The sequence below is a fragment of the Drosophila guanche genome, unplaced genomic scaffold (genome assembly GCF_900245975.1).
Source record: "Drosophila guanche unplaced genomic scaffold, DGUA_6, whole genome shotgun sequence".
NCBI lineage: Eukaryota > Metazoa > Arthropoda > Insecta > Diptera > Drosophilidae > Drosophila > Drosophila guanche.
In genome coordinates, this window is record NW_022995748.1 from 3,289,180 (window position 1) to 3,312,426 (window position 23,247).

At 55.0% G+C, this 23,247-nt stretch overlaps 1 protein-coding gene across 1 annotated transcript; it reads left to right on the top strand.

Moving 5' to 3' along the window:
- The first annotated feature begins 836 nt into the window (after window positions 1-836).
- On the top strand, window positions 837-22,734 carry LOC117584441 (protein split ends). The gene is made up of 13 exons (XM_034273355.1): window positions 837-910; window positions 1,708-3,242; window positions 3,306-4,313; window positions 4,379-5,032; window positions 5,095-5,213; window positions 5,283-13,674; window positions 13,759-18,735; window positions 18,802-18,908; window positions 19,032-19,112; window positions 19,258-19,456; window positions 19,532-19,801; window positions 19,877-20,202; window positions 20,269-22,734. Exons 1-13 carry the CDS (start codon window positions 852-854, stop codon window positions 20,554-20,556), a joined length of 18,015 nt encoding a protein of 6,004 aa, XP_034129246.1. The 5' UTR covers window positions 837-851; the 3' UTR covers window positions 20,557-22,734.
- Window positions 22,735-23,247: the final 513 nt, after the last annotated feature.

Consider the following 23,247-nt stretch of genomic DNA (forward strand, 5'->3'; position numbering starts at 1 on the left):
GCCAAATAGTAGCTGTACAATCCATACTTTTCCATATCTGCTTATATAGCCTATAAAAACACACAACGCACATTTACTGCTTGCTCTGTTTGCATTTTGGGAATTTTACATATTTCAAAGGGATAGAAAGAGAGAGGAATATGGTAGATGTACTGTTTGTGTGATCGTTCTCTTTCTTCAGCAAATACAATGAGAATTTGAAAACAACATTTAGCAAAAGGTCGCGCCTGTTTTTCGGTTCGTTATTTCAGGACCCTAACACAACGACGACGACGACCCTCAAGTCATTCCACGGAGTCCGTCCTGTGTCCTGAGTTCTGTCCTTCAATGGAGTTTGATATACGGCACCGATGAGAGTTCGTTTCGAGCCTTTTGCGCGTTAATTTATTTTATTGGGGGTTGGTTTCGGCTTCACCATCTTTAATGGCTTTGTTTCCAACCCAGGCTCCTTTTTTGTTCCAGGTAGAAATGAGGCTTAATCTGTCACTCTCTCTCTCTCTCTCTACATCTTTCTCGCTCATAGATAGCAAGCAGCACATTACGTTTGTAGGTTAATTTATTGTTTCGTTGGCATCACGCGATATTCAATGTGGAATGTTCCAGTTAAAATTCTACAAATTGAAACTACAAATAATGCCTAATGGTGCATTTATTTGAATCAGACTTTTGGTCAGACTAATTACATTTTATCAACATCCATATTTAACCGTTTAAACTGCTTGTTTTGCACTATCAGTAGTGTCGGCATTGGTAAACTATTTAGTTCAAGTTACCCAAGCTAAAACTCTCAAAATTATCCCAGAACTAAATTCTACGTAGATTCTACACGAAACCCCACTTTTACGTAGCACATGTGGCAGAGCAACATTTTTAGGCTCCCCTGCAACATTTACAAGGAATCTACAATAAGGTATGGACAATGACAAGCAGACAGTATTTTTCGGTATATTTCTGAGGGTCAGAGCGATTTTTATCGATAATTCCGCGGTCATACTGCAGAGGCGGCAAAACGTAAAAGCGAATCCCACGAAACAAATACCAAAACGCAAAGCGAAACGAAAAGAAGCAAGCTAAAATAAAAGAAAGAAATAAATAAAATATATGTGTATAGCTAAAACCGGTTACAGACATAGAAATAGCAGACAGCAGCAGCCGCCGTTTTTCGAAGCCAAAGAACGTGGCTCTCGCCGTTGCCCGGCTTTTTTTTTTTTGTGTGTGTTGTGTGATAGTATTTGTGTGCATGTAGCGGCGGCGTACGTGCCTGTTTGTGTGTGCTGTGCGTGTGTGTGTGTGCGTGCGAGTGCGTGTACTGCTTGCCGCGTAAACAAGAGACGACGTACGTCATTTGGCGCCCGTTTATTTATTTGGTTTGGTGAAATTTTGCTCTCAAGTGTTTCGCACAAAAGAAAACACTCGAAAAGAAAAGTAGAAACAATTAAATTAAGTGAAAAATAATTCTCCATGATAGGCGCCAATAGAAAATTGCCCGCCAAAGGGGCTGCGCTTGGGACAAGCAGTGAAAAGTTGACACAGATTTCGGCAGAGAAAACCGCGAGATAATATATTATGCGGAGGTATAGCTAACCAAATTTTGATTACATTTGATGGGAAAATATTCCTCCATAGATAAGACTTGTACTTTGCCGTGGAAATAATACCAAATACCCATAATAATCCCCTCGTTTGCTTTCTGATCTAATATTTTAGGTCTACAGAAGAACCACCGACAAATAGCTACGAAAGGAACAACTATTACGATCGCAGCAGTCGCCTGAACAATTACCAGCCAACAACAACAACAACAGCGTCAGCAAACGCCAACAGTAGTCCTTCTGCTAGCAGCGCAACAGGCACAGGAGGAACCGCAGGAGGAGGTTTAGCCACTGATAGATCGAGGAATAGAGATCGCCTGTACAGGAATGGTTCAGCAGCCGCCCAAACGAACAACACTACGACAGCAGCCAGTAATACGCAATCGACAACAACGGCAGCGGCAACAGCAACAGCAGGAGCTGCGCCGGCGCCGCCACAAGCGTTAGGTGATCGTAGCAACAACAACAATATACAACATCATCAGAACACTCCTCGGGTGGTGGCACCGCAGTCATGGTACGAAGCCGCCGCTGCTGCAACGGCCCAATTAAAGAGTCCTGGTGGCAGTGGCAATGCCGGCGCCTCAGCAGCTACTACCACAGCAGCAGCGGCAGCAGCTACAACAGCCACAGCTCAAGGTACAGCCGGCGGCTTTACAATGAGCAGCTCACCGATCAATCATCAGCATCAGCAGCAGCAGCAGCAGCAGCAGCCACATCCTCCTCCGCATCATTTACATTACAGCAGCGCCACCAGTGGAGCAGCGCCATTCGTGGGATGTGCCGCCACCGCAGCCGCCACCTCCGCCTCGTACTCATCACCCGCCCAGGCGGCGACCACCGCCGTGCATCGCAGTGTCGCCTATGCGGGAAGTGCTGCGGATGATCGCGATGCAATGCGATCAAGCAAGAGTCACCACAACCACCACCTCCACAACAACAGCAGCAGCAGCGGCGGCAGTAAACTCAATAAGCTGCTTAAAGCGGGTGCAGCGACAGGACGCTGTGGCTCTGAATCGCCAGGAGGAGCAGGAGCAGCAGCAGCGGGAGTAGGAGCAGCTGCTGCAACGACGATGACGATGACGACGACAAGTACAATCACAAACAATAGTTTTAGTAATAATAGTTTAAATAATACAATAACCACGGCAACTCCGACGATGCCAACGATTGCATCTGAATCTGTATCTGCATCTGCATCCCTTGGAGGTGCCACAGCAGCAGGCGCAGTTGCAGTTGCAGAGGGTAGCAGCAGCGGCAGTGGCGGTGACATTCTAAATGTGGCCGCTGCCCTGGCAGCTGCCGTTGATAATGGGACGTCCACCTCGGCATTAGCATCAGCGTCAGCCGCCGCCGCCGCCTGCTCCCTAGCACTGACATCATCCTCGTCCACGTCGAGGCCACACCAGCGACTCCATCATCACCATCATAATCATAATCATCAGCATCATCTGCATGGCCGCAGCACCACCTCGTCAAGTCGGTCGCATTCGCGTTCGCCGAGCAGCTACAGCAGCTCCCACAGCTCCTCATCAGCGTCGTCGCACTCATCGTCACATTCGCACGCGTCCAGTCCGGTCCAGTCGGGCATCCAATGTGCATCAGATGGTCGTAGCATCTCCCGCAGTCTCCAGTCGGTGGCTGTCAACAGTGAGTATTCCTTTAGCATCCCTAGATATCCCTGGATAAACCTCAAATTCTTTCCTCCCTCAGGCACTTCTTCAAATCCCAGTGGCAATGCTGGATCCGTGGCCATCCCCAGTGGCAGTGGCGGCGGTTGTGGTTCCAGTTCCAGCAGCAGCAGCAGCAGTTCGAGCAGCAGCAGCAGCGGCAGTGGCAGTGGCGGCGGCTCCTCATCCTGCCTGGCTGTGAATCCTGTGGTGCATTCCGAAGATAATCGCCCACTGGCGATACGAGTACGCAACCTGCCCGCCCGTTCCTCGGACACATCCCTCAAGGATGGTCTCTTTCATGAGTACAAAAAGCACGGCAAGGTCACGTGGGTGAAGGTCGTGGGCCAGAACTCGGAGCGCTATGCCCTCGTCTGCTTCAAGAAGCCCGACGATGTGGAGAAGGCCTTGGAGGTCTCCCACGACAAGCACTTTTTCGGCTGTAAAATCGAGGTGGAACCCTACCAGGGCTACGACGTCGAGGACAACGAGTTCCGCCCCTACGAGGCCGAGCTGGACGAATACCATCCCAAGTCCACGCGAACCCTGTTCATCGGCAACCTGGAGAAGGACATCACGGCCAGCGAGCTGCGTGTGCATTTCGAGAGCTTCGGCGAGATCATCGAGATCGACATCAAGAAGCAGGGCCTCAACGCCTACGCCTTCTGTCAGTATTCGGACATTGTCTCTGTCGTGAAGGCCATGCGCAAAATGGACGGCGAGCATCTGGGCAGCAATCGCATCAAGCTCGGCTTTGGCAAATCCATGCCCACCAACTGTGTGTGGATCGATGGCGTGGGGGAGAAGGTCTCCGAGTCCTTTCTGCAGTCGCAGTTCACGCGCTTTGGCGCCGTCACCAAGGTGAGCATTGATCGCATGCGGCAGCTGGCCTTGGTGCTGTACGATCAGGTGCAGAATGCTCAGGCGGCTGTCAAGGATATGCGTGGCACGATCATGCGTGGCAGGAAGCTTCAGGTGGACTTTGCCTCCAGGGAGTGTCAGGATGCGTTCTATGACAAGCAGGAGAAGCAGCAGCAACAACAGAATGCGGGTAAGTGTGAAGCTAAATCTACCATCAGACCATCACCTAATGGTTATCTTCTCTCTCCTCTATAGGTTCCTCTTCGCGTTTCAATCGCTATGAATCCTCTACGTGCTCCTCCGCCTCCTCCGTGCAGCAGTCCAGGTCGCGTGCCTCCTCGTTTAGCCGCCATCAGACAAACTCCAACGATGGCTGCGATACTGGCGGCAATACGCCCACGAGCGGCGGTGGCAATAGCACACCTTCGGGCAGCTCTGCCATGCCTGCGCCCAGCATTGCGTCTGCCATTGTGAGCAGCGGCAGCAGCAGCGGTGCACCGGCAACAGCAACAGCAGCCGCATCAGCAGCTGCTTCTGTGGCAGGCGCCTCCAGTGCCACGCTGCCATCTGTGGTGGGGAGCAGCAGCAGCGGCAGCTGTTCGTCGTCGATGCCGCCAATGTCGCCGGCAGCCATGGCGCAAGTGAGAATGCGTATGGCAAGGAGCGCGCGGCACACCATTGACTTTGATTTCAACGATGTGGCGACACAGCGAAGATTTCGCGCTGCTGCTGGCAACATAGAGGAGCCGCACGACGAGGACACAGCCAACACAGTGGGCAGTCGGTGCGATTCGCCAGTGATTGCTGCACGTCTGGGCCCCGCACTCGGCGTTGGAGAAACTCCCATGGAGTCGACGCTGATGAACAGCAGCAGCATAAGCTTGGGAGGAGCCAGTCGTAGACGTTGCGGTAAGTAATCTTAAGATTTTCTAGCTGCAGCAATCCACAATCAACGCTTCCATTTTCCATAGAACAACTCATCCTCGATGAATGCCCGTCCAGTGGTGATGAGGGGGGAGGCGTGGTCAGTCCCAGGAAGCGCATCAAAATGGATTACCATCACCTTCATCATCATTCCAATGCCTCAGGGGTAAGTTCTTGCCTATGAAACTCTCTCTTGGATTCCATTTCACAGTCTCCACTCCACTTCTCTCTTTAGCTGGTGGATCCCTATGCCTCCACGGGGGACAAGCAGCAGCTGCAGCAGCAATCTTTGACCCTATCCAACTGTGATGTGATACACGATCCGCTCAATCGCAAGAGCGAGATCCGACGAGTGTCCGAGGCATCGCCCAGCAGCAACAGCATGAAGTTCCCTGGACACCAGCCACCGTCCTCCTTGATGCTCAGCTGCCGCCGGCCGTCCATTGATGTGGGCGCCTTGACGGCGCTCTCGGCGATTCGCCATGGACTCTCGGATCAGCAACATCAGCAGCAACAGCAGCAGCAGCAGCTGCATCAGCACATGATGATTGCCTCGCTGGCCGCGAAGCGACGGCGTGTGGCGCCCATGCAGCAGCCACCGACAATGGGCAACAACAGCAGCTCTGGCGGTGGCCAGCTGCTGGGCGGAGGAGTCACTGGAGTGACGCCCAACGATGAGGCGTACCATCATCATGCCTCGCGAGGACGCGGCCATCAGCTACATTCCCATCACTCGCACGAGGCCAGCGGCGGTGAGAGTGCGGACGGATCGCGTCCGGGTACGCCTCTGTGCGATGAGCGGCCCGAAGTGCTGCCCTCCGAGCCCCGACGCCTGCCCCCGCCGAGAGAACGGACGAGGGAGAGAGTCAGGGAGGTGATGTGGCTGCCGATGCCCAAGTTTGGTTACTCCTTCATCCAGCAGCATCGCAGCGGCCCTGGCAGTGGCAGTGGCAGTGGCGGAGGCAGTGGCTGCTCATCGAGCAGTGTCTCCAGCTATCTGCTGGGATGCTCCTCGGCAGCTGGTGGGCCCTCGTGCTCCTCCAGCGGCAACAACAGCAACAGCAACTCTAGTCTAAGCGGAGGACTTGGCAGTGGTTTGGGCACGGGATCGTCATCGGCCTTTCTGCCTAGCCCCTCCTCACGCTACTGGCGATCCTCCTCGCACCACTCGCACCAGCATCACCATCATTCGCACCACTCGCAGCAGCAACAGCAGCAGCAGCAGTCGTCCTCGGGCTCCTCCTTGGGCCTTATGGCCAGTCCGGCGCGTCCGCGCTCGCTGAGCTCCAACTCGAGCGACTCGGATGTGCCTGGACATGCCGGTGGGAGTCCCTCGCTGGACGAACGCCTCCGCAACTTTGAGGAGAACTACGAGCGATGGTCCGGCGGCAGCAACACCCAGCAGCAGCAGCAACATCAGCAACAGCAGCAGACGAGCAGCAACACCAATTCCAGCCACAGTCATAGTCACGGTCATAGCCATGTCCAACAGTCGAGCAGCACGACGCCCTCGTGGCAGCTGTCGATGCACACGAATCTAAGCGGCTTGAGCACGCATCCGGCCAACTCGGGCAACAGCAACAGCTCCAGCGGCACGGCCTCCAGCTGCCATTCGGCGAGCAATTCGCGGCACAAGTTCCTCGACATTGACGAGCTGCAACCCTCGGACATCGTCAAGTCGCTGCTCGCCAAGAAGTCCATCTTCGACGACGATCTGCAGCGGCTGAAGAAGAACCAGTGGTACGATCCGTGCAGTGCGGACTTTGCCATCGGCTCCACCTCCATGGGCTCCACTGCGACAGCATCGCGGCATGGCCTGTGCAGTGGCAACACCTCGCCAGCGCTGCTGCCCAATCTGGCGGCCACCAAGACGACGCCCATCATTGGCAACTGCACGCCGATTCTGTCCAACTCCACGAGCTCCAACAAGACGACGAGCGGACTGCTCCAGCGACTGAGCAGCCTGTCGCCCATGAACTCGCCACAGGCCTCGATGTCTCCTTACAACAGTCCCTCGCCCTCGCCATCGGTGGGAGCGGCCACGCCAAGCGGACAACTGTCCGTGAAGCCACTCGTTGGATGCAGCAACAGCAGCAGCAGCGGCAGCAGTGGTGCAGCAGCAGGAGGAGGATCGATTTCCACGGCAACGGCGGTCACCGCTGTCTCGGCATCGGCATCACCAGCAGCCACATCGGGCGCAACCAAAGGACTGCAGTATCCGTTCCCCAGTCACCCGCCTCTGCCAAACACTGCGGCACCACCGCCAGCCGTGCAGCCAGCCCCACCACCACCGCCAGAAACGGTGAAGCAGCAGCAGCAGTCGGCAGCCAAGACACCGCCACCAGCAGCCAATGTCAGTCTGACAAAGAGTCTGAGTGTGCCCGCCGAGCCACTGCCAACGCAATCGCCCAGCGCCAGAGCACAGCTGCAGAAGTCTGCCTCTGTGCCGGGCAGCACGAATGTGGGGACAACAACTACCTCCAGCAATGCACCCTCGAGCTCATCCAATTCCACATCATCGTCCAACGGTAACAGTTCCTCAGCAAACACAGCCACCACCACCACCACAACAACACATGTACAAAAGTCCCAACAGCAACAGAACTGCAGCGAAGAGGAGCACAAGAGCAAGACATCCTCCTCACACTCCTCCTCCTCCCACTCACATTCTCACTCCCACAAGAAGAGCAGCACCAACAGCAGCAGCACGAACCGATCCAACAGCTTGGAAAAGGCCCACAGCTCGAACCGAGCCAACAGCACGGACAAGTCCCACTCTGCGGACAAGCACAGCAGTGCGAACCGTTCCAACAGCACGGACAAGTCGAATACCACAAACAGATCCAACAGCTCAGACAAGTCCCACTCAACGACAGCGGCAACGACAACGAACCGTTCGAACAGCGTGGACAAGTCGCACACCGGACAAGCGAACCGTTCGAATAGCACAGATAGGTCCCACAGCAGCAGCAGCAGGCAAAACAGCCGCTTGGATGGCGGCGACAAAAAGGCTAAAAAGACCTCCGACAAGAGTTCGACTTCAACGGCAACGACTGGCGGCGACAAGCGCAAGAATTCCGCGACATCTCAATCGTCCAAGTCAGCGACTCCACGCATCGAAGACTCCACGGACACGGACGATCCTGGGGAGCGATCCGAGAAGGAGCAGCGTCAGGAGCGGGAAAAGGCACACCAGAAAGAACGCCACGAGAGGGAGAAGCGCAAGCACCAAGAGCGAGAGGATAAAGATAAGGACAAGGAGCGAAAGGTCCACCATCAACCGGAGGACAAAGAAAAGGCCCATCAAGAACGGAAGGCACACCACCAGGAGGAAAAGGAAAAAGAGCGCAAGGTCCAGCAGGAGGAGAAGGAGAAGGAGCGCAAGACCCAGCTGGAGGAGAAGGAGCGTGAGGAGCGCAAGGCCAAAGAAGATAAGGAGAAGGAGCGCAAGGCTCAAGAAGAACGTGAGCAAAAGGAGCGTGAAGAAAGAGAGCAGCGAGAACAGGATCAGCGAGAGCAGGAGAAACGAGAGCGAGAGCTGCGCGAAAAGGAGCATCGGGAGAAGGAGCATCGCGAGCGGGATCACCGAGAGAAGGAACAATCCTCCCGGCGATCCATCTCGGACTCGGACCAAGAGTCCCGCATGTCCCGCATGCGCGAGATGTCCTCATACCACAAGAGCAAAACGGATGCCAGCTCCGAGGCCAGCAGCTTCTACACGCACAATGTCACGCCCAGCGTGTCCTCCACTGAATGCGATCGGCAGCACAACAAAGAGAATGCCGCCGATGCAGCAGCAGTGGCACCCTCCTCGTGTGCGACGCCATCGCATGATGGCAGCAATGCCACTGCCGGCAAGGATCGCTCAAGGAAGTCCTCCAGAAACTCTCCAGGTCCACGCATCCACAAGCGTCGCCTGAGCTCGCAGGATAGCAACCACAGCGGCGGCAACGCAGGAGGCGTCGGTGGTCTGCACAATCATCACGACGACTATGTGAAGCGGATACGCATGGAGAACCATCAGAATCCCATACCCAGCCAGAACAGTCAGAGCAGCCAGAACCAGCGGCTCAACGAGCGTCACGACGTGGCCAAGGAGCAGCACAAGAGCAGCAACAGCAGCAGCTCCAAGGACTGTGAGGCCAAGACAAACTCCAGTTCCTCGCACTCCAAGTCGCATGGCAGTGGCGGCAGCTCTTCCTCCTCCTCGAAGCACCATCGCAGGGAGAAGCATCACTGCAAGAGCATTGCGAGTGCCAGTGCTCCCTCCTCGATGGATGTCACAGCGATGGCTGCGATGGACGCGAACTTCCCAATAGCAGCAGCAGCAGCGGCGGCAGCATTCAAGCAGCAGCAACAGTTGCTCAACACCAGCGAGGAGGAGCAGCAGCAGGCCCAGCCACAGCCACAGCGGGAGAAGGAGCGGGATCGAGAGAAGGTCGACAGGGAACACCATCACCACAGCAGCAGCTCATCCTCGCGCCACAAGAGCAAGCGGGAGCGTGAGCACCATCGAGAGCATCATCGCGAGAAGAAGCGACATTCGGTGGCCGAGTCCATCCTTACCGATGAGGAGCAGCAGCAGCCGCAGCTCATGCACTCGCATCTCCAGCTTCACCATCAGCAGGAGGAGCAGCAGCAGCAGCAGGAGGAGCATCAGGAGCATCATCATAATCCACATAGACGCACCTCAGCTACTGGCAGTGGCTCTGCGGGAGAGCTGAGCTCCGCTCCGACCAACACCTCCAGCGGCAAGGGCCATCGGGAGGGTGGACATCATCACCACCACCACCGAAGGAGGAGCGTGGACAGAAAGTCGTCGCGGGGCTCCGATGAGGGGCACCACTCCTCGAAATCCTCACGCAGCAAGCTGATGATGCTCAGCTCCGCGGACTCTGACGACACGGATGATGCCTCCAAGAAGCACTCTATCTTCGACATACCCGATGACTGTCCAAATGTCTCGATGTACGACAAGGTGAAGGCCAGAAGCTGCAAGAACATGCAGCGGCAGGCGGAGGAGAAGAAGATCAAGGCCAAGTTCTCGCAGCTGAAGCAGTCGCGGGCCAAGAAGAAGCGCTCCACCAGCTACGACGGCGACTCGGACACTGAGTTCGAGGATCGCCATCACAGGAACAGCGGCAGTAGCAGCTTCCACGGCCGCCACATTGGCCTGTCCAGCAGCGACGACGACGACGATGAGGATGAGATGATGCACAGCCACAACCAGAGCCGCATATTCTCCGATTCGGATGCGAGATCCGAAGTCGATCACGAGGCGGTGGCCAGTCGTGTGCTCCAGATGCAGCAGAATCTGCGTCGTCTGTGCGATGGGGACGACAGCTCCGAGGACGAGATACGCAGGAACTTCACGAAGCACAATCAGCACGGAAAGCGCAACTCCCACACGACGCGCATTGCCTCCGATTCGGAGTCGCAGTCGCAGCCCGGGGCACCCGAGATGCTGCAGATCAAGCAGGAGCCACAGCTGCAGGCAGACATGGAATTGGATATGGAACTGGAACTGGACTCGGAGATCAAGCAGGAGCAGCTGTCGGATGGGGGAGAGCAGAAGACAGAGTTCAAGTCGCGCCACGACTCCAACTCATCGATGGAGGAGCGCAAGCTGAAGACGGAGATCAAGAAGGAGTATGGCGATTTCTATACCTCTGCCGGTGGCTACTCCAATACCTACTCGGACTCTGGCACGGGCAAGATCAAGGACTACTCCCCGGAGGCGCGCAAGAAGCACAAGAAGAGCAAGAAGCGCCTCAAGTCATCCTCCTCCAGAGATGTAGAAGCCCAGCAGCAGCAGCAGCAGCAACCCCAGCCATCCCTCGTTGTGTCCATAGCCACGCCGTCGATCTTCGATGTGCACACATCCGATTTGAAAGGCAACAAGTTTGTGGATGGCTTTGAGGATCTCAAGGTGGAACGGGAGCAGCGTGAGCGCGAGCGAGAGAGTGTCCTGCCCATATCGTTGGACATTTCGGCGAGTGAGCGGCGTAAGCACAAGGAGCGCAAGGAGAAGAAGCGCGAGAAGCTGAGGAACCTCACTGCGGAAACAAACAGCTGCGGGAATAGCGCTACCAACGCTGGAGCTGCCACCACAGCTTCACACATGTGCAGCAGCAGCACACCAGCAGCAGCAGCAGCAACGGGAGCACCAGCAACGGCAGCTACAGTTCCGCCTGTCAGCAGCAGCAGCAACGAGCTCGGCGAGAAGTTGGAGAAACTGTCCAAGGAGGAGCGACACCGCTTGAAAAAGTCCAAGAAATCCAAAAGTTTGGACACCTCATCCTCCTCCTCCACGAGGCTGTACAATGCCTCCGCCGTCAGCAGCCTTGCGGCACCAGCGGCAGCAGCTGCAGCAGCCACAACAGCAGCAGCCTCGCCAGTGCCTGCGTCTGTGCCTGTGTCCCTGCCCATTCCTGCGACGCCCAGCTCCGCGCCAGCTCTCACGCGGGACAAGACGCGGGGCGAGGACAAGATGGAGTTCATCTTTGGCATCATCTCGGACGAGGATGAGTCGCAGTTCACAGACGAGCAGCCAGAAGGCGGCGCCAAGGAGATCTCCACGCGAGAACCGATTGTGTCTGCAGCCCTGCAGACCTACAAACAGGAGCCACCAGCCACACCGCCCTCGGCCAAGGTACAGGTCCAGGAGAACCAATTGCCCAGCCAAGAGGAGCAGCCAACTGTGGAGAGAGCACGCCAGACGGGCGGCACTTCCTCCTCCTCGTCGCACGCGGACAGAGAGCGTCATCGCAAGGAGAAGCGCGAGAAGAAGCGACGCGAAAAGTCCCATCGAGAGCAGCAGCAGCAGCAGCAGCAACAGCAGCAGCAGCAGGCGGCGGCCCAACAGCAATCCACGTCCAGTGCCACGAAAATCGAGGACGACAACAGCGTGGACATGGATGAGGCGGGACGTGCCTTGGAGGCTCAACTGATGGACGACTTTGACAGCAAGATGATGCCCGATGAGGCCACCCCATCGACGGCCAACACCTACAGATCGGACATGGCCGATGTGTTCCGCTTCTCGGACAACGAGGACCACAACTCGGTGGAGATGAAGCTGCCATCGTCGATGGACAAACTCGGCAAGCAGCCGGCGGAGGAGCAGCACAAGAGCAAGGACAAGAAGAAGAAAAAGAAGCGCTCCAAGGAGGAGAAGCAGGAGAAGCTGCTGCGCAGGGAATCCGTGCCCACGCCGGGAGTTGCTGCGGGTGCTTTGTCAGCACCCCCGACGCCCGGCAAGCTGACGGTGAACGTTCAGGCAGCCGCCAAGCATGCGGAGGATCATATGGACGCCAATCATCGCCCTGCATCGCCGCCGCTGTGCAAGCCCTCGCCGAGTCTGCCCTGCCTCATTGGAGACGATGACGACGAGGATGTGGCGCCCGCGAAGGTGGTGCCCGTGCATCCCTCAGTCAACCTGCCACCGAGCACGCCCACCACCAGCGCACGGGGCAGCGACAGCCTCACACCATCGCGCGAGAAGCCGCGCCTGATCAGCCCCATTCCCAAGACGCCGACCATCACGAACAGCTCCATGCTGTCCACACAGTCCGCAGAGACGCCAGTGAGCAGTGGACCAGCGGCGGGAGCCAACAGCTCGGCACTGGCCACGACACCCACATCCTCGACAACAGCAGCTGCGGCCGCCGCAGCAGCCTCTGCGGAGAGTTCTCCGACGAGTGCGGCCCTCGGGAAGAAGAAGGAAATCTTCATTCCCGGCTTCGATGGCCAGCTGGATGACAGGATCAGCGAGTCGGCTGTGCAGTCCATCTCGGCGGAGTTCAACAGCGGCTCCCTAATGGATCCTTTGGGAGATGAGCCCAAGATACCGGTGGCCTCGCCCCCGGGAGCCACCAAACCTCTGGATAAAATGGAGGACAGCAAGTCGCGGGTGACCATCTCCCAGGAGGAGACGGAGAGCGCCGTGTCGGCGCTGCTGGGCGAGAGCTTTGGCACCTCCTCGACGGCCGATTACTCGCTGGACGGCATGGACGAGAGTGAAATGGAGACGCCGGCCATTGTGGTGGCCGAACCCGATGAGGAGGCCGCCTTGGCGGCCAAGGCCATCGAGGGAGCCGTCGAAGTGGAGCCACCAGCCACTCTGGAAGATGAACCCGAGGCAGAGGCAGGCACAGAAGCTGAAGCGGAAGCAGAGCCGCCAGTTGTGGTGGGTGCCGGAGGCGTCCTGGATCCCGATGAGATCAACAAGGCTGTGCAGAGTCTGAAGCACGAGGACATGATGGACATCAAGGCGGACACGCCGCAGTCGGAGAGAGATCTGCAGATCGACACGGACACCGAGGAGAATCCCGACGAGGCAGACAGCAGTGGACCGAGTCTCAAGATTGATGAGACCGTTCAGAGCTCCTCCTCGCCCGAGAAGTCCATGTCGAGCAGCAGGGAAGCAGCGGCCAAGCCATCTCCACCCAAGGAGGAGAAGAAGTGTCCACCTTCGGTCATCACGAAGTTGCCATCTTTGGAGCAGAAGCCACCATCAGTGATGATCAGCGGCAGCTCCATGACATCTTCCCCAGCGAAGATTGAGCCGCCGACAATCAGCAAACTGCAGCAGCCGCTGGTGCAGCCCGTGCAGACGGTGCTACCCGCTCCGCCGGTGCTCCAGCCACCAACCGTATCTGTATCGAAAGCTCCTGCAGCAGCTGCAGCAGCGGTGCCTGCAGCGGCACCTACACCACACACGACACCCACGCCCGTCATCAATCTGGATCTGTCGAATGTGATGGGCAACTGCTCGAACAGCAGCAGCTCCGTGTCTCCCTCGATCTCGTTTGGGAGTCCTACGCCCAGCCAGAGCATTCCCTGCATGCCGCAGGCCTCGACGCCCAAGCAGACGCCCCAACAGCTGGCACTGCGCACGCAGTCGCTCATCATGCAGCCACCGACCATTTCCATACCGGAGCAGACGCCACACTTTATGGTGCCCCACATGGTACTCTCCCCCCACCATCCGCAGCAGCAGCAGTCGACGCCAGGAGGTTACATGATGGGCATACGGGCACAATCGCCACACAGTCCGCTGCTGTCGCCGGGACGGGGCGGACCAGCCATCAATCGAGTGGTGGGTCAACTGAGTCCAGCAGGTCGTCCCGTGGCAGGGGTGAACCAACAGCAGCAACATGCTCTGATGACATCCCCGCAAGGCGGCAACATGAGTCCTCTGGCCAGTCCCACGCAGCGTTTGGTGGCCAGCAATGCCACATCACCCACCACGAGTAAGCCAAACAGCAGCTACCAGCCACGAGCACAGCCTCAGCAACACCAGCAACACCAGCAACAGCAACAGCCATCGCCCAAGTCGCTGATGGATCTGCAATCGTCGCCACAACTGATTCCCATGCCCATGCAGAAGATGCCGCCGATGCAGGTGCCACACCACCCGACAATCATCAGCAAGGTGGTGACAGTGCAGCCGCAGCAGGCCACCCAGTCCCAGGTGGCAAGTTCACCGCCTTTGGGCAGCCTGCCGCCGCACAAGAACCTGCACGTGAATGCACAGCCACAACCGCAACATCATCAGGCGCAACAGCAGCAGCAGCAGCAACAGTTGTCGCCGCAAATGATGTCCAAGATGACGGCAGCGCATCAGCAGCATCAACATCAGCAGCAGGTGCATCAGTTTATGCATCAGCAGATGATGCAACGACAACAGCAGCAGCAACAGCAGCAGCAGCATATGCAACAGCAGCAACATGGACATCAGCAGTCGCAACAGCAGCAGCAACAACTGCAACACCATGGACAGCAGCATCATCAGCTGCAGTTGACGCCGGCGCATCAACATCAGCTGCAGCAACAGACGGCACAGCAGCAGGGTCTGACTCCCGCGCAGCATCAGCACTTCCAGCAGCAGCACCAGATGAACCAGCAGCAACAGCAGCAACAGCAGCAGCAGCAACAGCAGCAGCAACAGCAGCAGCAGCAGCAACAGCAACAGTTGAACCAACAGCAGCAGCAGGCACAGCAGCAGCAACATCAAGTGCAGGCACAGCAGCAGCAGCAGTTGAACCAACAGCAGGCGCTGCAAGCGCAGCAGTTGCACATTCAGAAGCTGCAACAACAGATACAACATCCTTCCCAGCAGCAACAGCAGCAGCAGCAGCCTCCACACTTGGGTCCGCCGCCACCGATGTTTGCCCAGCATCCACCACGCGGCATGCCGAACCAGCAGCAGCAACAGCAGCAGCAGTTGCCACACAGTCCGCCCTGCAAGCCAAATCCAATGGTGCACAGTCCATCATTGCTGGTGAGAGTGCCACAGCCTCAGCAGCAGCAACAATCGATGCAGCAGCAGCAATCCTCGCCTGGAGCCACTCAAATGCCGCACCCAACGCCGCAGCTGAATGTGATTCAGAGTCCAAGCAACAAGCAGCAGATGATTGTCCAGCAGCACATTGTGCCAGCGCCAGCAGGCCAGGGACAAGGACAAGCACCGAGCACAGCCAACGCGATTCACTATCCAACGCAACAAACGACTGCAAATGCAAATCCAAATCCAAAGGAGAACCCAGTGGAGAAATCTCTGGCCATGAAGACGTCGGAGAGTGTTTCGGTGATTCGCACGCCGACACCAACGACCAGCGGCAGTCCGGCGATAATATCACCAAAGGCGGCAGCCAGTGCCACATCATCCCTGCTGACGGAGGAGAATCTCATCAAGATATCGCAGCCCAAGCAGGATGAGCTGATTGAGCAGGACTCAAAGGAGGTGGACAGCGACTATTGGTCCGCCAAGGAGGTGAATATCGACAGTGTGATCAAGAAGCTGGACCCTCCTGCAGTCATCAAGGAGGAGAAGCGTTCGCCCATCGAGAAGCCAATGCCACCGACAGTCGCTCCACCCGTGGAGGTACCACCAGTGGAGATAGCAACACCAGCTCCAGCTCCTGCTGCTCCTGCTCCTCTGCCATCTGTCACCATCAACAGTTCGGTGAACGATCACGATACGGAGGACGAGACGGAGACACGGCAGATGCCACCGAAGCCCAGCACTCCGACTGTGGGCAGGCCGCCGGGTCGTGGAGGCGCCAGCAAGCGTGGCCGACAGCCGCGTGGTGCCAAGAAGCAGGGAGGACTTCCGCTGACCACGCCAGGCGCTGCACCAGGCGCAGATGCTGGCGTAGGCATCACTCCCGGCGACAATGGAGTGCAGACACGGCTGAGGAAGCCGGTGACTGCGCCTGTGACGCGGGGCCGGAAAGGTCGTCCGCCCAGGAATCTCCTGCTGCAGCAGCAGCAGCTCCAACAGCAGCAACTCGCGCAGCAGCAGCAGCAGAAGTCCATGGAAATGGCAACACCCACACCCACAGCAGCAGCTGTTGCCGCGGTGACACCCATTCCAGTGCCGACGGCCGCGGAGAAGAAGGCCCGGAATCAGGCGCTGACTCAGGCGACTCCGCCCGGTGTGTCTAGGTCCAGCCAGGACATCTATGAGTTCAACGATGACTCCGGAGAGGCGGAGCCCAAGCCGAAGATTGCGGCTGTGGTGCCGCCAGTGGAGGATCAGCGGCCGCGTCTCATTCTAACAATCAACAAGGCGCAGCCGTCGATTAAAAGCAGCACCGAAGTGGAGCCACCAGCAGCGCAGGCGCCACAGTCACAGGCAGAGGCACAAGCACAGTCGCAGCCGCAGTCGCAGCCACAATCCCTGCCCCACAACGATGCCATCATCAGCGACAATTCGAGCGAATCGAGCAACACGCGCAAGTCGCGCCGCCTGCAGGAGAAGGAGGATCGCAGCACAGTGGATGACATCATCGAGGATGTGGTGCGGAATACCAACACCCAAATGGCCGCAGGACTCGTCCAGCAGCTGCCGAAGGGCGCACAGACGCCTCCACGCCGCTCCGGACGGAATGCGCAGACAAAGAAAACGGATCTCGTGAGCACCACGAATGCTGTGGGTCGTCCGCGACGCTCCAAGGACAGGAAGACCATCTCGGAACCGCTGTCGAGCCTGATGGAGGACTCATCGCAGTCCTCGTCGCCTGCACCGCCTGCGACTCCCATTCTGCATGCCCCCGAGCAGCCACATATGCCGCAGCTGGACAGCAAGGAGATTGAAGCCAAAACAGCCACGCCATCTGCTGTTCCTTCGGTTCCCGTGCCAGTGCCTGTTCCTGCTGCAGTGCCAGTGATGCCCGTGCCAAAGCCCTCGATACCGCAGCATCCCAAGAAGAAGGCGATTGCCGCAGCGGAGATCGAATCGTATCAGGCCATAAACTCGTCGATTCCCAGCGGCGGGCTGCCCATGCATCAGACAGCAGCTCCGGCAGCCACGCAGAAGATAACTGGCGGAGCAGCGGATGCTGTGAGCAAGGCTTTGGTGGATCCCGTCACGGGTGTCATCACTGCGGGTATGCCACAGGGCAAGGAGGGTAACCTGCCGGCAGCCACAGCTGCAGCACCCACCAATAGCAGCAGCAGTGAGGCGGCACCACCCATGCAGCAGCATCAGCAGCAGCAACACCATCAGCAGCAACACCACCAGCAACAACAGCCGCTTCCACAGCAGCAGATCAATGCCACAGTTTTGGCCCCATCTAAGGCGGCGCCCATCACGGCGCTCGGCGGTAACAAAGCCGTGCAGCTGGAGGCAGCTGCTGCAGCGTCTCTGCTGAACAAACCCGTCAGCGTGTTGGTCAAGGGCAATGCCAATGCCTCACCTTTGGTGATGCAGCAGCAGGGACAACCGCAGTTGGTGGCGCCACCAAAGCAGCAACCGATTGTGCTGCAGCAGAACCCATTGCCCACAGTGTTGCAACATGCGCAGCTGAGCAACGTGCGGCCACCACAGCCACTGAAGGCGCATGTCCTGAACAGGGAAAAGAATCTCCAGCAGCAGCAACAGCTGACGCCCACCAAGCAGCCAACGGTTGCGGGGCACATGCTGCTCACAGATGCAGCTGGGAATCAGCTTCTGCAGCCACAAATCATAGCACGACACCTGCAACAGCAGCAGCAGCAGCATTTGCTGGTAAATGTGCCACCACCATCGGCACATTCGCCGCATTCCCCGAGGATTCAGGGACAACAGCAGCAACACCAGCAGCAGCAGCAGCAGCAGCAGATGGGAGCAGCAGCACCTATGCCACAACAGCAGCAGCAGACGCTCGTCATCAAGCAGGCCACATCTGCAGCACCACCGCAGATTCTGCATGTCGTGAGCTCAAAGGCTTCAGTGGTGCCACAGGCGCAGCCACAGCAGCCACTGCCACCCGCCGCCTCTGCAACAGGACACATGCAGCAGCTGGGAAAGCCCAACTTTGGCTACGTGCCCACTGTTCTGCCATCTGCCACATCCGCGGCAGCAGTGCAGCATCAGCATCAGCTGTACAAGCCACCCAACCAGCAGAAGACTGCACAGCCGCAGGGCGTGCAAGTGCAGCTGGCGCCACATGGTCTGCCCATGCTGCCCAACCATCCAGGATTGCTGCTGCAGCAGAAGGCCCCCGCGCATCTGCAGCCGCAGCAGCATCAGTTGACGCCCTCGCCGCCGCCCGGCAAGCCGAATCCCGTGGTGCACAGCCTGCAGGTGCAGGCAGGACAAATGATGCCCGGCAGTGTGGGCAGTCCGCCGCCCGTCTCCGTCGTGCTCAAGTCTGCGCAGCAGCAGGCTAACTCGGCAGCAGTCGCAGCAGCAGCAGCGGGTAAGTGCCAGGCGACTCCAGCAATCGCTAGCAAAAGGACTGCAACTAATTCTCGATCCTCTGTAGTGTTGCGCACAGCCATACCCAACATCAGTCCGCAGGGACAGCCGAGGGTTTCCCCACTGGTGCTGCCGCCAGGCATGCCGGGAGTGCCGCCGTTCGATACGAGTCTGGTAAGCATCTCCCTCAGTTCACTCCTAATCACAGCTAATCCTATGCCAAGTGTAATTGTAAACAAAACTAATCCTGAAACTAACTTTAAACTCTTGAAATTGCTAACATTGTGGACGCTGCAGCATGATCTGGGTGCCTATGTCAGTGGACGACGCACCCAGAGCCCGCCGCCGGCCCATCAGCAGGCATCGCCCATAACACCGGTAATGCACGAGCTTTACTTGTGGAGCATACAAGTAGCGTAATCCCAATAACCCACCCAACACACAAGCAGAACGAGAGAGAGCACACAGCAAACAGCTTGAGGAAACCTTTTACTAACACTATTCTTCATTATATTCCTTGCAGAACGATGCCACGTATCGTGGTGTGGCTGCCTCCAGGGACTTTATGCTCTATCAGCACCATCTGATGCGCAGCGGCGACTACGACGACAAGATGATCAGCAACAGTCCGCCGTTGGAGCTGCGGCGACCAGGCAGTGGTCCGCCGCGCACCATTGCAGTTCCTCACAGCATGCAGAGTCCGCAGGATCGCACAGCAGCGGGTAAGTCCTAAATGAAAACGCTCTTGAGGAATTCATAAATCATTAATATATTCCCCTTGGTTCGTTCCCCTTCAGACTCTCCACAAATGGCGCAGGTCTATGTGCATAATGCGCGCATTCCCCATGCCCACTTCAGCGACATGGCCACTCGGGCGAGCTACTACGAGAGCGGCGGCATACAGCTGGAGCCGCCGCCAGCCCATCGACCAGCGGCCTCCATCAGCGTGGTGGTGCCGCCACCGCCTGTCGGAGCGAGCGTCAGTCCGTTCCTGAGTCGTGATGGCAGCCTGCAGCTGGAGGATCGGGAGAGGGAGATGGAGCGCATGTCCATGATCGCAGCAGTCGGTAAGTGTCTGCACTCACGAGCACGAACAGGAATAGCAGCCATGACTGATGCACATTTTCCATTCCGTTTTACAGTCAAACAGCAGCAGGAGCAAATGCCAGCAGCTGTACTGCACGCTGGCATGGAGCTGGCCGCCCAACAGCAGGCACCGCCAGCAATGGCCCCGCCGCCGGGTGACTCGCTCGTGACACTGCTGCAACGCTATCCCGTGATGTGGCAGGGATTGCTGGCCCTGAAAACGGACCAGGCTGCCGTTCAAATGCACTTCGTGCACGGAAATCCGAATGTGGCGCGTGCCTCGCTGCCGAGCCTGGCGGAGAGCAACACGCCGCTGCTGCGAATTGCCCAGCGTATGCGCTTGGAGCAGACGCAGCTGGAGGGAGTAGCCAAGAAGATGCAGGTGAGTGCACCTCTCTCAGCTCTGGTTGCTAATCGGATGATAATCGAGTGTCTTTCCCATGAACAGGTGGACAAGGAGCACTGCATGTTGCTGGCCCTGCCTTGCGGCCGAGACCATGCCGATGTGCTGCAGCACTCGAGGAACCTACAGACCGGATTCATCACCTATCTGCAACAGAAAATGGCCGCCGGTATTGTCAACATACCCATACCGGGCAGTGAACAGGCCGCCTACGTGGTGCACATCTTCCCGGCCTGCGACTTTGCCAATGAGAACCTGGAGCGTGCCGCTCCGGATCTCAAGAATCGTGTGGCCGAGTTGGCACACCTCCTGATTGTCATAGCCACTGTCTAAGTGACTGGCAGTGGCTGAACCTCCGGACTCTGACTATGTAAAACTCCAGGATGAACACCTTACCCAGCCTCAGACATAAAAGAAAACCCCACAAGAACTACCAGAGACAACCAACAAAACCAACAAAACAAGTTACGCTCTTCTAGTATTTTAAGTAATTTTAAATAGCGATTAAACAAGCAAAAGTTTAAAAAAGCAAAAAGCAAAGCAAAAATAACTTAAACAAGCAGAAATCACATGCAAACTTTATTGAATAAATAAATGCAAGAAACGAGAGATGAGAATATGTAAAGAGGAATGAAGAATGTCCAAAAGAACAGAACTCAAACAAAGCGAAAAGCTAAAGCGAAAAGATCCCTTCCGCAACCACTTGTACACTTTAAAGGCAAAAGCAAACGCAAAAGCGAAACACGATGAATATATATTTGTCTAAATTTAATTATTTAACCTTCCTCTAATTTAATCCTTTAAAAGAAACAAGAAAAGAAAAGCTTGCAAAGTATCGTTAAGTTTGATCTCAAGAAAAGAAAGTTTTATTTTTTGCTTAATTTAAAATGAAAGAAAACGTAAGAAAAAAACAAACACAAGAACAAGAACACACATACACACACAAGCAAATGTTAAACGAAAAAAAAGCTTAAAACATGATAACTGTTTACTGTACTATGCATACTACTACCCATACCAATACCATACCATACATAATATGAATATCCGATTCTATCAACCCCAAATACCCCTCTCTAGCCTAACACGTTTAAGTTTTTTGATTGGTGACTACTCCAAGGGTCCCATCCCGTCCCGTACAGTGCCCCAAATACTTTTTCACATCTTACAAAGTTTCCGCCAGAAAGAAAGTCCTAGAATTTGTTGTTGATTTTTCCATTATTCGGTTCATTGGCTCCATGGAAGGCCCTCACTCTCCCGGTATGGAAGAAAGGCCTGGCATGGACCCAAGAACCCACATCGAGCGCCCAAGAACCAACCAACCTACCTGTCTGGTGTGGTCTGATCTGTCGCCAATGCTGTTTGAAGCACAATTAGGTTTAAAGATGCGCCCAGAGGCTTTTCCTACGATTACATACACACGTATACATTACATTATATTACCATACACATACACGTACACGTACACAACATATACACATACACTACGAGTATATAGAGAGTATTTAATTATAAACGAATATGTGTTAAGCCAAATATTTTAAAGTTTAGAGAGAGAGCTCTGCACCAGAGCACCACCTTGTTTAACACCAAAATCCCCACAACGTGGGGGTCATTTCGGACTATCGTCGTTGTGGGTCTTTTAGTGCGAACATTTATTTCTATTGGATCTTTTTTGGTTTTGTCGATACTACATTACAACACCACCACTGCCACAACATTAAAACACTGGACTAAATCTAAATAGAGGCGTTCCGTTCCGTTGTCCCTGATATTTCAGTTGATACATTTTCCTTTAGTTTGTGCGCGTGAAACTTAGTAAGATGCTAGTTTAAGGAACGGTGGTGCTGGGCCGGGGGGAACCCTCTTTATACCCTCATAAGCCCAATGATGACACATACACAGACCTAAACATACCCACGACACCATATGCTATACAATAAACAATATAGTACTACCCTCTCTGTACACTCCTTAAACTTAAACGTACGTTTTCACGCCCACTTGTAAATTATGTGACGACAACAAACAGATGAAACAAGAAGAAGAAACAGAAAAGATAAAAAGCAAAACAAAAGCGAAAACAAAAAAAGAAAAGAAAAGAAAACAAAACAAAACACAACTGTAAAATATTTAAATTATTTAGAATCTAACACAGATATATGAAATGTAAATACAGTTTAATTAGTGTTTAGCGCGTATTTAGTTGTATGTTTTAAAACTAAACTAAAGAGAAACTGTACATTATATAACACAACTAATTATACGAAAGCAAAAACAAACACAAACACGAAACGATCGAGATCAGAGAAAGAGATGAGATCAGATCAGATCAGATGAGATCAATAAGAAACATTTAAACAGAAAGTAAAACAAATAATAACAAATTTCAAACAGATACGAAGCGCTGTTCAACATATGTTTATGTATAAGTTGTACGTTTTAAGCCACTTTTTAGTTATTTCCTAAGTTAATTTGAAGAAAAACGATTAAATTACACTTATTTCTTACACTTGGTTTCGTTTCTTCTTATTATTATATTTTTCTTTCAAACTATTGAAACTAGTGATCGCGTGATCCCCAGACACTTTCGACCTCTCTCCTAACAGATCCAGATCCAGACAACTGTCTGCTTTGATTGTTCACAATAGCGTTGTTGGTTGTTCAGATAAATCGTTATCTCTCTCTCAGCCCGCGAATACCAAAACAGAACCGAACCCATTAGCGAAATGCAACTTATACATACATATATACATAATATATATAGATGTTAATGTTATAACTGTAATTAAATAAATTCTATACCTATGCATTATGACGGTGTTGGTGTTTGTCGATTCTCCCTCCTCTCCACTGATTTTGGTTTTCGAATTTCAGAATATGCTCAGATGCTGCAGATGTCCTGAAGGAGAAATATGAGCATACGATTTTTTTCGTGCACTTTCTTGACGTCGTCCATACTTCTGTTTATTTTCAACATTTGGTTGCTTTCCTCACCATCAAACACAAATAAACTGTTCTCAT